A 15,301-nucleotide genomic window follows, 5' to 3' on the forward strand; every position below is an offset into this window, starting at 1 on the left:
GTTACTCACCTTGTCCCCTGGATCCAGCGATGTCCGCCGCGCTGTGTGATCGAGCCGTCCTGCGCTCGATTCACAGTGCCGAATGCCGCCGAGCTCCGTTCCCTGCGACGTTACGGCGCACGGGAGCGGAGAACGGCGGCAAATTCAAAAAAGTAAAAGTACACAAAACACACACAGCACTGTAACCTGTAAGATTACAGTACTGTATTACAAAATACACACCCCCTTTGTCCCTAGTGGTCTGTGCAATGCCCTGCATGCACTTTTATATTATAAATACTGTTTTTTTTCTGCGTGAAATTTGGAGATTGTCCATAGCAACCAGAAACTGTCCCTTTTTCAGTGTTTTAGGATTTGATTACATTATTGAATATTTTTTATTATTCTTTATTATATTATAAACTTTATCATACCCGGGATGTCTGCTAGACTCTGGTTTGAACAGATTTAAGAGCGTTATTCCTAAGAATTACAGCACTACAAAATAAAACGCCAGATTTCCATGCAAAATAATTGTACCGCTTTCAGCACCTTATTCCAGACTGAATCATACCGCCAGGGAGGTTAAAGGAGACTATGCATGACAGATTTATGACTGGTAGCTCAAAGCAGATGGAAGATGTACATCAACTTACCCGAGCCTGATCTCAAAGCAATGCGCACGAGAGCTGAGGCTCTCTACTCTCTCACTCTTCATTGGCTTAGATACAGCAGAGGGAGCCGCTGGCTCATGCTGCTGTCAATCACAGCCAGTGAGGAAGGAGCGGGCTCGAGCCATGCCGGGAGGAAGGCCAGGATTGCTGGCAGGGGACTCAAGAAGAGGAGGATTGGGGCTGTTCTGTGCAAAACCAACAGAGCAGGCAAGTATAACATTTTTTAAAGAAAAAAAAAATCTGAACGTTTATTATCACTTTAAAAAGGAAAGGCTATACAATTACACACCCGTTATTCTGCCCCATAGCTCTGATACTTCCCGCAGAGATTCTCAATAAAATCTGACATTATTACTGTATATCTTGGAGAATAGGTAAAAACGTATAGAAAGAATAGAAAAACCCATTGAAAGAAAGCAGTGATGAACAGCTTCTTGTCCATTATTATAATCCATATTTTAACACAAATATGTAATGTTTGCATGTTCTTAACCACTTCCCGACCGGCGCACGCCGATGTAAGTTGGCACAATGGCACGGGCAGGCATATTGGCGTACAGGTACGTCCAATTTTAAATGCCGCCCTGCCATCGCATGTGTGCCGCCAGCCGCGGGTCCCGTGGACTTGATCGCCGTGGGGATACCCGAGATCATCTCACAGGGCGGCTGAAAGAGGAGATGCCTTTGTAAACAGCATCTCCCTGTTCTGCCTAGCAACAAGTGACGCTGATCTCTGCTCCATGTAATTGGAGCAGAGATCAGTGTTCACTAAAACAAAGCCCAGCCCCCCACAGTTAGTAACACGCCCCTAAGAACACTTAACCCCTACACTGCCACCCCCTGGTTAATCCCTTCACTGCCAGTGTCATTTACACAGGAATCACTGCATTTGTATAGCAGTGATTGCTGTATAAATGACAATGATCCCAAAAATGTGTCAAAAATGTCTGATGTGTCTGCCATAATGTCGCAGTCACAATAAAAATCGCTGATCGCCACCATTACTAGTAAAAAAAAAAAAATTATTAATAAAAATGCCATAAAACTATCCCCTATTTTGTAAATGCTATAACTTTTGCGCAAACCAATCAATCGCTTATTGCGATTTTTTTTTACCAAAAATATGTACAAGAATACATATCGGCCTAAACTGGGGGGCAAAAAAAATTTTTTATATGATTTTGGGGGATATTTATTATAACAAAAAGTAAAAAAATTATGCTTTTTTCAAAATTTTCGCTCTATTTTTATTTATAGTGCAAAAAATAAAAACCGCAGAGGTGATCAAATACCACCAAAAAGAAAGCTCTATTTGTGGAAAAAAAGGACGTCAATTTTGTTTGGGAGCCACGTCGCACGACCGCGCAATTGTCAGTTAAAGCGACGCATTGCCGAATCGCAAAAAGTGGTCTGGTCTTAAGCCAGCAAAATGGTTAGGTCTGAAAGTGGTTAAATACTGGTTATATAAATATAACATTTAGCCCTGGTGACTTTGTTTTGTTTGACCCTGAACTAGATATCCCTAGCCCTGAACTGTAGAACAGATATTTATCAAAGCACAGAGATTATTTTAGCCACAGTGAGAGTTATCAATTATCTTTTAATTAACATAATCTCACCATTGTTTTGAAACCCACAGGTCTCTGCTCTCTGCTGCTCCCTCAGCTGATTGCTACTTTGCCTGCAAATGTAGCACCTAGAAGGATAAAACAAATACAAACCTAAGTGGGGGAACAATTTCTTTACATTCTGATGACCACATATGACATGTTATACATCGCATAAGCAAAGAACTTTACTTATTGTAGTTCGTGTAAGTGCAAAAAATTATCATAAATTGAGTAGATGTGCGTTTCAATGAATAAAGCAACTTACCCAGATGTGCAACAGACTTTATCCTTTGGGGATCCTACTGTCCACTTTGCTGGCTGGAAAGACACTGTCCCTTCATAGTATCGATGAGATAGAAAAGTCTTGAAGCCTAAAATATACAGTCTCAGTTTTAGCCTTTACCATACAGGTTACATCATCTCAACGAATGCAGCTATGTAGCAATTATAAAGAGGAGAAGCAATAAAAGTTTATAACTGCAATTAGTAATGCTGTTATGTGTCCCAGTATTGGTCCTCTTAAATTAAGTTAGCAGGGTACACATCTTACACTTGGCTTTTTACCCTAAAGCAGACCTTCAGTCATTTTTCATCTTTCCATCTATTAAATCTTCTTCCTTTGTTGTTTTAACTTTGGAAAGTAAAACATTTTTTTTCTGCCAGTAAATACCTTATACAGCCCACTTTCTCTTTCTTGTCTGGTAAAAAGCCTAGGCTCATGATATCATGCACAGCTCTTTAACTCTCGTGAGAGTTTGCCAGGAAGGATGGGGGGATGAGTCATAAGAGGGCCAATGAGAGCTGCAGAGCTGGAGGTGTGTCTGTAAATCTAATAAGTGAACAGGCAGGAGCTTCAGCTTCCAACAGTTAAAATGGATGCAGCCAGACTCAGTGGAGGGAGATATCTGCAGCATACTTGGCAAGTACAGAATAACAGTATAGATCAAATAATATGCAAAGGGTGGGAGGGAAGCTTCAGAGTGGCAAATATGTTTTTATTACAAAATATGTGAGCAGACTGCAGTTCCTCTTTAAGGACATTTTGTAGCTTTTTCCATATGTGTACATTGCACTTGGAATATTATGAATTACTTCCTGGAAATGTTATAAACAATGTAAGGGATTCAAAGGTTAGAAGAGCTTGGTTGGACATTAACTCCTTCACAATGGATAGTAAACAAAAACGTAATGTCTGAACCCAGCTTGGCATGCAATACCAAAGTTGTGCATTTCATTGCAACCACTTCATGTCTGCTGGTAAACCATTATTATATTATTTTCAGGCAAAAAATGGAGTGGGTCTTCATTTGATGCTAAATAGTAATAGATCTCAAGGTTAAAAAAATAAAAAAAATAAAAGAATTTCGACAGGCTTTATAGCACAACAGAGCACACTTACCAGCCAGCCTGCGCTCTGGAAATGTTAGAGTTTGGACTGCAGTATATACAGAGGCGCCTCGTTATAGGCAATGCGACTTATGCATATATTTGAAACTGTGTGCAAAACAAAAGCCCCTGTTTTAACGTAAACGGTTAAACAGGGTCAATTTAGTTGTTTTGCAGGCTGGCAAGTGTGCTGGGAAATTGTTCATATTCATTGACCCTGGATTATAGACTAGTACCTTCAGGTGAGTGTAGACAATGTTTTTAAGGCACACACCTTAGGCATCCCCCAAAACCTCACCTCTCTTTCTCTGAGTCCTCAGTTTTCTAGCAAGCAATGCAGAGTAAAGCAGGCCACAGATTTTCTCGTTCAATTCCCTAGTTACCACAAATCAGTGCAGGGAACCATCCCTGCTGGAAGAGCGCAATGAAAATTGCTAGCGGACATAGCCGCCAACAATTAAATGTAAAAATCTGACATGCTGTCCATGGATGGGTCGAAGCTTGGCCAGTCCCTGCTGAACCAAACAAGATACAAACCATTTATGGTTGGCTTAGCACAGAACAGAGGGGGGGGGGGGGGGGGGGTGGCCTGTGTCCTGTACTCTCTACTGTGCACCAAGATATTGAATTTACAGGTAGGTTTATATTCCTTTTAGCTAAATAGTACAGCAATAGCCACAAGCTTGACATTCATAGACCTTGGGTTGTCCCCAATCAATGAAAAAGAAAGGGCAACAACTGGGCAAACAAAACTGTGCCAACAAGCTCAACAATACCAAGGGTAAACCGGCCCAACTCAAGAGTTCCACTGCAAGAGCCTTGTGGCCCAAATCTGCATCCACAAATAATTTGACAGTCACCTGGTATAGCTTGAAGGAAAAACAAAAAACAAAAAAAAAAACCCAGAAGACCAGATGGTAACCTTACAAAGCTGGGCAAGACAGGCTTGATGTCAGAATACCCAAGAAACTCCCATCAGGTAGAATTAGAGCAGGAGGTGCTCTGTCCTACAGGGTGTAAGCTCTTGAGATTAGTTATCTTATCCACCTAGTGATAATGTATCTTAATGCAGGATGTCCCTTGCAAGGTCCTGATGGTAAAATAGGGAGCCCATATGCTGGATGAAAGCTCTATGGTAGACTGATTGCTCAAGATCACAGCCAGGCAGTGAAGAGCACTTCCCTTTGGATGCTTTGAAGCAGGGTTCTCTGCATCCTCTGCACTTGTGTTCAAGCACCCCATTTCTAAACAGTGCTCTCCTTCAGAAAACCCACCTGCGACCCACTCCAGGAAATAGCTCACCTACAGTATTCTGCCCAGTGCTGATATAATTTAAACTATGCTACTAACTGCATGAAAACACATCCACCGCTGTCCGTGTACATAGAATCTGAGCACTGCTAAAAGGATATTTGTTTCTCCCACTGCTCCATAACATGGCTCTAGCCTGATGTTTTTCAGGCAGTGTCTGTTTCCAGCCACAGCTCCTACCCTCATAAATTGTGCTAGAGTTGTCAAATTGTGCTAACCCCCACCTCTACTGCATGCCATTTGTTGCATTTCTATTGCTTTGTGGTCCTGTTTTATTCTCAGTATACAACTCTCTCTCCCTCAAGATGCACAGTGGAACTCATTATCATAAAAGTATTTTTTAGTGATATTTACAAGAATACAAGGAAAGTGTTTCTCATGAGAAATAAATATTTGTATTAATGACTCTGATGCAAATTTCTCATGAGGACCCTTAAAGCACCCCACTCATTACAATCTGATTGCACAATCATTAGGTCTACTAATAACTGTAAAGTAATGCAATGTCCTTCCTCAAATCAATCTATTCATGTAATCCCAGACAGATTTGATGTTAAGATCAGGACTCTGTGGGGGCCAAACCATCACTTCCAGAACTTGTTTTTCTTTATGCTGAAGATAGTTCCTAACGACACAGGCTGTATGTTTTGGTCATTATCCTGATGCAAAATTTGGGGCCAATCACACTCCACCCTAATGATTTGGCATGATGGAGAAGTATCTGCCTGTATTTCTCAGCATAGAGGACACCATTGATCCTGCCCAAATCGCCAACTAATTTTGCAGAAATGCAGTCCCAAACTTGCAAGAACCTTCATCATGCTTCACCGTTGCCTTCAGACATTCATATTTGCACAGGTCTCCACTCCAGTTCCTATGTTTTTGTGCATCGTTGAGTCGCTTAGCCTTGTTTCGATGTTGGAAGTATGGCTTTTTGGCCACAATTCTTCCATGAAGACAACTTCTGGCAACACAGGTGTACATGGGTCTCACCAGTTTCTGCCAGTTCTGTGCTGATGGCACTCTATGCTGAGGACTTTAGTGACATTGGGGTCATCATGGTAAACAACAGAACACAGAGTCAACTGTCTGCATGCACTCATACTATTATAAACTCAGAACAAACTCATGGTGTTGTTCTATGTACGTATGCCTACAATTTGAAGATTTGGGTTTAAAATTACTGACCATTGATGATTATTGAATTTAACAACTTGGAATTTAAGAATAGTTCACATACAGATCACACTGGAGCTGCATATGCCCCACATTCATTAATATAAAGTTCCTTGCGAAAGTATTCGGCCCCCTTGAACTTTTCAACCTTTTGCCACATTTCAGGCTTCAAACATAAAGATATAAAATTTTTATTTTTTGTGAGGAAACACCAACAAGTGGGACACAATTGTGAAGTGGAACGAAATCTATTGGATTTTTGAAACTTTTTTAACTAATAAAAAAATGAAAAGTGGGGCGTGCAAAATTATTCTGCCCCCTTGCGTTAATACTTTGTAGAGCCACCTTTTGCTGCGATTACAGCTGCAAGTCACTTGGGGTATGTCTCTATCAGTTTTGCACATCGAGAGACTGAAATTCTTGCCCATTCTTCCTTGCAAAACAGCTCGAGCTCAGTGAGGTTGGATGGAGAGCGTTTGTGAACAGCAGTTTTCAGCTCTTTCCACAGATTCTCGATTGGATTCAGGTCTGGACTTTGACTTGGCCATTCTAACACCTGGATACGTTTATTTGTGAACCATTCCTTTGTAGATTTTGCTGTATGTTTGGGATCATTGTCTTGTTGGAAGATAAATCTCCGTCCCAGTTTCAGGTCTTTTGCAGACTCCAACAGGTTTTCATCCAGAATGGTCCTGTATTTGGCTGCATCCATCTTCCCCTCAATTTTAACCATTTTCCCTGTCCTTGCTGAAGAAAAGCGGGCCCAAACCATGATGGTGCCACCACCATGTTTGACAGTGGGGATGGTGTGTTGAGGGTGATGAGCTGTGTTGCTTTTACGCCAAACATATCGTTTTGCATTGTGGGCAAAAAAGTTTGATTTTGGTTTCATCTGACCAGAGCACCTTCTTCCACATGTTTGGTGTCTCCCAGGTGGCTTGTGGCAAACTTTAGAAGAGACTTTTTATGGATATCTTTGAGAAATGGCTTTCTTCTTGCCACTCTTCCATAAAGGCCAGATTTGTGCAGTGTACGACTGATTGTTGTCCTATGGACAGACTCTCCCACCTCAGCTGTAGTTCTCTGCAGTTCATCCAGAGTGATCATGGGCCTCTTGGCTGCATCTCTGATCAGTCTTCTTGTCTGAGCTGAAAGTTTAGAGGGACGGCCAGGTCTTGGTAGATTTGCAGTGGTCTGATACTCCTTCCATTTCAAAATGATCGCTTGCACAGTGCTCCTTGGGATGTTTAAAGCTTGGGAAATCTTTTTGTATCCAAATCCGGCTTTAAACTTCTCCACAACAGTATTACAGACCTGCCTGGTGTGTTCCTTGGTCTTCATGATGCTCTCTGCGCTTTCAACAGAACCCTGAGACTATCACAGAGCAGGTGCATTTATACAGAGACTTGATTACACACAGGTGGATTCTATTTATCACCATCAGTCATTTAGGACAACACTGGATCATTCAGAGATCCTCGCTGAACTTCTGGAGTGATTTTGCTGCACTGAAAGTAAAGGGGCCGAATAATTTTGCACGCACCACTTTTCAGTTTTTTATTTGCTAAAAAAGTTCAAAATATCCAATAGATTTCGTTCTACTTCACAATTGTGTCCCACTTGTTGGCGATTCTTCACAAAAAATTTAAATTTTATATCTTTATGTTTGAAGCCTGAAATGTGGCAAAAGGTTGAAAAGTTCAAGGGGGCCGAATACTTTCGCAAGGCACTGTATTAATCTCCTGCCCCCTGCCAATATTCCAGTTTTTGAAAAGCTGTACATAAGGGAAATAAATTCGATAATCAGCTTTATGAAGAAGGCATCACTTTACTTTATGTGACACAATGATTTGATCTGCTTCTCAAGAGAATCATATACGGTATGTGAACCTTGGTGTGAAAGCCTGTTTTGGTGCATATATTTGGGGTATTGGCTCAGGATATATAACTTCTATGGATGTACAATGACCTTCAGCGTGGTTATTTGTATTTTTTGTTTTTTGGTGTGTTTTAAATGTCTTGAGCGGCTGGGTAAATTTTAAGTGTTTTTATATTTATCTTTTTTATTTTTAAGTCTACAGAAAATAGAGAAAATAAATTTAAAAAAATATATACATTTTTCTAGTTTTCCATGAATTTTAAAGTGTTATGGCTATGAACTGAATGAAAACTGTTGTGTGTAAATTTACGTCTCACTGGTTTTAAGTCCCATCTATAATACTCAGATTGAAAGGTCTTTACACGCAACAGAAAATTTTCTTTGGATTATAAACTGCTTTGGATGTACACAAATCAGTGCCTCCTGTTTGTTAGGCCCCTTTCACACATGCGGACTGTATGTCCGTATTTCATCCATCCGTTTGCGGATGAAATACGGACATAAATGCATCCCTATGGGATAGCGGGTGTCCGCGGATCAACATCCGCAGACACCCGCTATCGTCTGCCTCCGCTATTGTCCGATTCTGCAGACGGAGGAAAATCCTATTTTACTATCCGTCTGCAGAGCGGATCAGATGAACACGGACAGACGGTCCGTGCTCATCTGATCCCCCATAGAGGAGAACGGAGAGCTGACAGGGCGGTCCCTGTACAGTGTGCAGGGACCACCCTGTCCGCCGCTGGCTCAGCGGGAACAACGGAACGATCCCCGCTGAGGAAGCGGATCACCACGGGGCGGATCATTACTGATCTGTCCGGTGTGAAAGGGGCCTTAGTCACTTTTTTTGGTGAATTCTTTTCTGGATTGATCCGATCTTGAGACTGCTCATTATTTTTGTTCATGAACAGACAATGTCTTTTTACACTGGTCTCTTAGTATCCAAAGAGGCATAACATGACTGTGGTGAATCAAGTGTGGCAAGGCCAAGGCTTTTGTGCACAGAAAAACTGAGCATATCAACAATGAGCATACTGCATGAAGCTATAAAATCAGGTGTATGGGAGCCTGGGGGTGAGACATCTTCCATGGCTTCCTAACACTGCTTCTGGGTCCTTTTCATTCCTCTCCCTCTTCTAGAGAAGCTATACTGAGATCTGACCTCAGTGGAGATGGAAAGCTGGTTTGCACACCCCTTTATAGAAAATAAGGGAGGGAAAGGAGTGATGCCTCTGCTTTGTTTTTCCCAACACCTGGTCATCCACCTGAGACTAAGCTTATTGAACTTTAGCACCAAGTTTGAAAAGTTCACACTGTTTACGTGAATATGTTTCAAGCAAAATCACAGTTTCCTAATAGTTTTAATGTATAAACGCATACTAATCAGGATAGACAAATAACATTTTGTCTCATACTTGCTGTGAGACTACAGTAAATGTCAAGGAAATCAGAATGAGTCTGTAAAATGTCCACGTCGCTTGTCACTATTTAGGGCCCAGGCTTCGCCCGTCACTGTGGGCATAAACCAAAGCATCTTAAGCTTCACCAATGTCCAATCACCTGAAGGTACCAGTCTATAACTCAGGTACGATTAAGATACATCATTTTTTAAAATGTAGCTGTATATTTCTTGCTATTACCATGACCCACCACCAAAAATAACCCCAAAATAAATGATCCAACGTCTGTCATTTGCAGCGATACCCCATATGTGTACATTATTTGTGGTTTGTACACATGGTAATTACTCAGACGCAAAATAAAAATATATAATAATCCTACCCTAAAATACACTGCCCCTGACACAAACCTAGATCATGTTCAGATCCAGTTGTTATATTATTTTTTTAAATGTATTAATGTATTCTTAAAATATTTTTTTTTTTTACAAGCAGATTTTTTTTGTCGTTTACATTCTTCTTCTCTGGCTAGGAGAAAGATATACAATGTATTTTTTCGCCAGAGGATTTCTCCGAGTACAAGGGTGGATTTTGCATATTGATTACTGTGACAATCACATTGCATGATCAGGATATGACCCCAGCTCTCATAATTAGTACAAAACCAGAAAGGTGGGTGACAGCTTGGTATCAAAGCTGGGAGCAAGCTTCCAGCACAAACACAGAAGCGCATATATGTTTCATCTTAGAAGAAGGTCCACCTCGGTGATGCTGCATATACAGTGGGTAAAATAAGTATGGAACACGTCACCATTTATCTAGCTAAATGTATTTGAAATGTTTACCCATATGTCAGTATCAACTCATGAAATCCATGCATACAAATAAACCAAAACAAGTGTAGAAACTAAGTTATGTTTTAGACTAGAGGTCGACCGATATGGGTTTTTCTCTGGCCGATGCCGATATTTAGAAATCATGGCGGCCGATAGCCGATATATGATGCCGATTTTTTTGGGCCGATATGTTAAGCCGATTTTATTTTATTTATTAATTTTTTTTCCTTTTTTATTATTATTTATTTTATTTTTTTTAATCCCCCTTGATCTCACACACCTTTCCCACTGGGGCGTTTTTCAGGGGCTTTTGGGCTAAAAATAGCGCCTGTAAAGTGCCTGCAAAATGGCTCCCCTGCAGTCTGTGTGAAAGACAGAGTGCTTTCACACTGAGGCGATGCGCTGGCAGGATCTTAAAAAAAAAAAAAAAGTCCTGCAAGCAGCATGTTTGGAGTGGTGTATACCGCTCCTCCACCACTCCTGCCTATTGATATGAATGGGCACCACTGCCGAAGCGCATGCAATGCGATTTCGCAGCAGTGCTTCATGGGCGCATTTAACCTCTTCCTTGGCCGCTAGCTGGGTTATATGTGCCCCACTAGCAGCCAAATAGCACCGCTAAAATTATGGTAAAGAGCCGCTAAAACTTGCGTTTTACCATCAACGCCTGCCCCGCTCCAGTGTGAAAGCAGCCTTCATAAGTGATACAGAAAATATCTTACATTTAAACATTTATTAAACAAAACAAACCTCCAATCAGTTTACTTGTATGTATGATTTAGATTAAAAAAAAAAAAAAAAATGGGCTAACTTTACTGTTTTTATTTTATTTATTTTTTTTAAATTGTGTATTTTTTTCCCAAAAAAATGCATTTGAAAGACCTCTGTGCAAATGCCGTGTGACATAAAATATTGCAACAACCGCTATTTTATTCCCTAGGATCTCTGCTAAAAAAATATATATAATTTTTGGGGGGGGTCTAAGTGATTTTCTGGCAGAAAATACAGGATTTTTATTTGTAAGCAACAAGTGTCAGAAAAGATTTAGTCTTTAAATGGTTAAACTGAGAACTTCTACACACTGAGATGACTTCATTCATTTAAGTGTAAACATTGTATCATTTTGTTCTTTTCTTGGCAGCCTGCCCAGAGAGGAGTAAAGACGTTTCTATGGCAACTTACACTGACTTCTATGACAGAAGTCATTTCAAAGTCCCGCTGTAGTTTTAAATCGGCTTTTTATCAGCACAATCGGTCGACCTCTATTTTAGACCCCCTTCACACCAGGGCGTTTTGCAGGCGCTATAGCATTAGAAATAGCGCCTGCAATCCGCCCCCTAAAAAAGCTGCACCATTGTCTGGAGTGTGAAAGCCCGAGGACTTTCACACTACAGCGGTGCGCTGGCAGGACGTCAGGGAAAAGTCCTGCCAGCAGCTTCTTTGGAGCGGTGAAGGAGCGGTGTGTTTACCGCTCCTCCATCGCTGCTCCCTATTGAAATCAATGGGGCAGCACTGTAATACTGCCGGCAAAACGCCGCTATTGCGGCGTATTGCTGGCGGTTTTAACCCTTTCTCGGCCGCAAGCGGGGGTAAAAGCGCCCCGCTAGCGTCCGAAATGCGCCGCAAATCCGGCAGTAAAACACCGCTAAAAATAGTAGCGTTTTACCGCCGACGCTATGGACGGTGTGGTGTGAAAGGGGTCTGATACAGTGGAATGACACAGGGAAAAAGTATTGAACACGTAAAGAAAGGGAGGTGCAAAAAGCATGGAAAGCCAAGACACCAGCTGAAATCTATCAGGAGTTATAAAGAAATCCTGCTCTTTCTCAATGTAAATTCATATCAGCTTGTTCAGTCTCAGTAGCAACCGATGGTCAAAAAAAAAAAAAAAGTGTCTCATTACCAAGGTGTTAAGAAACTTCTCCTGATGGATAAAAGAAAAGCACTCTCTCAGTACCTTTGCAACCTTATTGTTGCAAAATATACTGATGGCATTGGTGACAGAAGGATTTCTGAACTTCTGATGTTGCAGTGAGCACTGTTGGGCCATAATCCAGAAGTGGAAAGAACATAATTTCATCATAAACCAGCCACCACCAGGTGCTTCTTTCAAGATTTCTGACAGAGTGAAAAAAAATTATCAAAAGAATTGTCCAAGAGCCAATAACCACTTGTGGAGATCTTCAGAAAGACCCTGAATTAGCAGGTACAATTGTTTAAAAAAAAAAAAACACAACAAGTAACGCACTCAACCACCATGGCCTGTATGCACTCTCACCATGCAAGACTCCACTGCTGAAGAAAAAGGACATTGCAGCTTGTTTAAAGTTTCCTGCAAATCATTTAGAGAAACCTGTGAAATACTGGGAATATAGTCTGGTCAGATGAGACCAAAGTGGAACTCTTTGGATGCCATAATATACACCATGTTTGGAGGTCAAATGGCACTGCACATCACCCCAAAAACACCATTCCAACAGTGAAGTTTGGAGGCAAGAACATCATGTGCGGGGCTGTTTTTCAGGATACAGTACTGGTAAACTTCATTTCATTGACAGAAGGGTGAATGAAAAAATATACCAAAACATTCTTGATAAAAATCTGTTGCCATTTACCAGGAGAATAAAGATGAAAAAGGTGGACATTTCAGCAAGACACTGATCCCAAATGCAAAGCCAAAAAACTCTCAATTGGTTTCAAAGAAAGAAAATAAAGAAAATAAAGCTGCGAGAATGGCTCAGCCAATCACCTGACTTAAATCCAATAGAAAATCAGTGGAAAGAGCTAAAGATCAGGATTCATAGAAGAGGCCCATGGAAACTTCGAGATCTGAAGACTGTGCGGAAGAATGGGCCAAAAGCACACCTGAGCAATGCATGCGACAAGTTTCTCCATACAGGAGGACCCTTGAAGATGTCATTACCAACAAAGAATTTTGTAAAAAGTATTAAATTAATTTCAGTTAGTGTATTCCAAGCTTTTTCCATGTCATTCCATTTTATTACACATAATTTCTGAATGTATTTGTTTTGCTTTATTTGTATGCATAGGTTGTTACTGACATGTGGTGAAAATTTCAGGTCAATAGCAGCTTTTACCACTATATATACAATGGGGCAAAAAAGTATTTCAGCCAATTGTGCAAGTTCACCCACTTAAAAAGAGGAGAGAGGCCTGTAATTGTCAAAGGTATACCTCAACTATCAGACAAAATGTGGAAACAAATCCAGACAATCACATTGTCTGATTTTTGAAATAATTTATTTGCAATTTATGGTGGAAAATAAGTATTTGGTCACCTACAAACAAGCAAGATTTCTGGCTCTCACAGACCTGTATCTTCTTCTTTAAGAGGCTCCTCTGTCCTCCACTCATTACCTGTATTAATGGAAGAAATCAACTGTGGGAGCAATAATTAGAAAATGGAAGACATACAAGACCACTGATAATCTCCCTCGATCTGGGGCTCCACGAAAGATCTAACCCCGTGGGGTCAAAATGATCACAAGAACGAGCAAAAATCCCAGAACCACATGGGGGGACCTAGTGAATGACCTGCAGAGCTAGGACCTAGCAACAAAGGCTACCATCAGTAACACACTACACCATCAGGGACTCAACCTCAAATAAAGTTCAGCTGTTCTAATAGGTTCCAGCGCTGGCGCTTGGGCACGCGACCTCTCATGGCCTACGGCAATCGCGCCTGCAGGCTATGCGCGTGGGGTCCACTGCTGTGCAGCAGGCGTGCGCACACCCTCTGGCGGCTCTTAAAGGGCCGATGAACCCATACGGGATTTTGCGCACATGTGCCACTTTGCCGACGTATTTCGGTGTGAGCCAGTCGGCAAGTGGTTAAAGTGCCTCTAATTAACTTCAAATAAGTTCCGCTGTTCTACTAGGTCTTTCCGGACATCTTCCTAGTCACATCCTACAGCAAAAGCCATGGTCCACAGAGGGCTTCCAAAGCATCAGAGAGATCTCATTGTTAAAAGGTATCAGTCAGGAGAAGGGTACAAAAGAATTTCCAAGGCATTAGATATATCATGGAACACAGTGAAGACAGTCATCATCAAGTGGAGTAAATATGGCACAACAGTGAAAACACCAAGAAGTGGACGTCCTTCCAAAATTGATGAAAAGATGCGAAGAAAACTGGTCAGGGAGGCTGCCAAGAGGCCTACAGCAACATTAAAGGAGCTGCAGGAATATCTAGCAAGCACTGGCTATGTGGCACATGCAACAACAATCTCCTGTATTCTTCATATTTCTGGGCTATAGGGTAGGTAAGATGAAAGCCTTTTCTTATGAGGAAAAACATCCAAGCCCGGGTAATTTTGCAAACACACATCTGAAGTCTCCCAAAAGAATGTGAAAAAATGTGTTCTGGTCTGATGAAACCAAGGTTGAACTTTTTGCCCATAATTTCAAAAGATATGTTTGGCACAAACACAAAACTGTACATGACTAAAAGAATACTATACATGGTGGTGGCATCGTGCTTTGGGGCGGTTTTACTTCAGCTTTACTTAGTCAAGGTAGAGGGAATTATGAACAGTTCCAAATACCAGTCAATATTGGCACAAAACCTTCAGGCTTCTACTAGAAATCTTTCAGCATGATAACGACCCAAAGCATACATCCAAACCAACAAAGGAATGGCTTCACTAAAAAAAGATTAAAGTTTTGGAATGGCCCAGCTAGAGCCCAGACCTGAATCCGATGTGTGGGGTGATGTGAAGAGGGCAGTGCACAGGAGATGCCCTCAAAATCTTAGAGATTTGGTGTGTTTTTGCAAAGAAGAGTGGTCAAATATTGCCAAGTCAAGATGTGCCATGCTGATAGACTCACCCAAAAGGATTGCTGTAATAAAATCAAAAGGTGTTTCGACAAAGTATTAGTTTAAGGGTGTGCACACTTATGCAACCATATTATTTTTTTTTTTATATTTACTTCCCTCCACCTAAAAGATTTCAGTGTGTTGTTCAAGCTAGTTGTACAGTTTATAGGTCACATTAAAGGTGGAAAAAGTTCTGAAATTATTTTCTAAATT

The 15,301-nt window shown here is 41.1% G+C and overlaps 1 protein-coding gene across 1 annotated transcript in view; it reads right to left on the reverse strand.

The window, feature by feature from the left end:
• The window catches only part of CERK (ceramide kinase), a 132,358-nt gene that overhangs the window by 15,708 nt on the left and 101,349 nt on the right, over positions 1–15,301 (reverse strand). Inside the window, exons 10-11 of the mRNA XM_077470446.1 lie at positions 2,529–2,634; positions 2,273–2,349 (exon numbers count right to left, since the gene is read on the reverse strand). Coding sequence (XP_077326572.1) covers positions 2,273–2,349; positions 2,529–2,634 — 183 coding nt within the window. The remainder of the gene's footprint in view (positions 1–2,272; positions 2,350–2,528; positions 2,635–15,301) is intronic.

This window comes from Lithobates pipiens, unplaced genomic scaffold (genome assembly GCF_037356315.1).
Source record: "Lithobates pipiens isolate NorthernLeopardFrog02 unplaced genomic scaffold, aLitPip1_a1.2 Scaffold_8, whole genome shotgun sequence".
Lineage (NCBI taxonomy): Eukaryota > Metazoa > Chordata > Amphibia > Anura > Ranidae > Lithobates > Lithobates pipiens.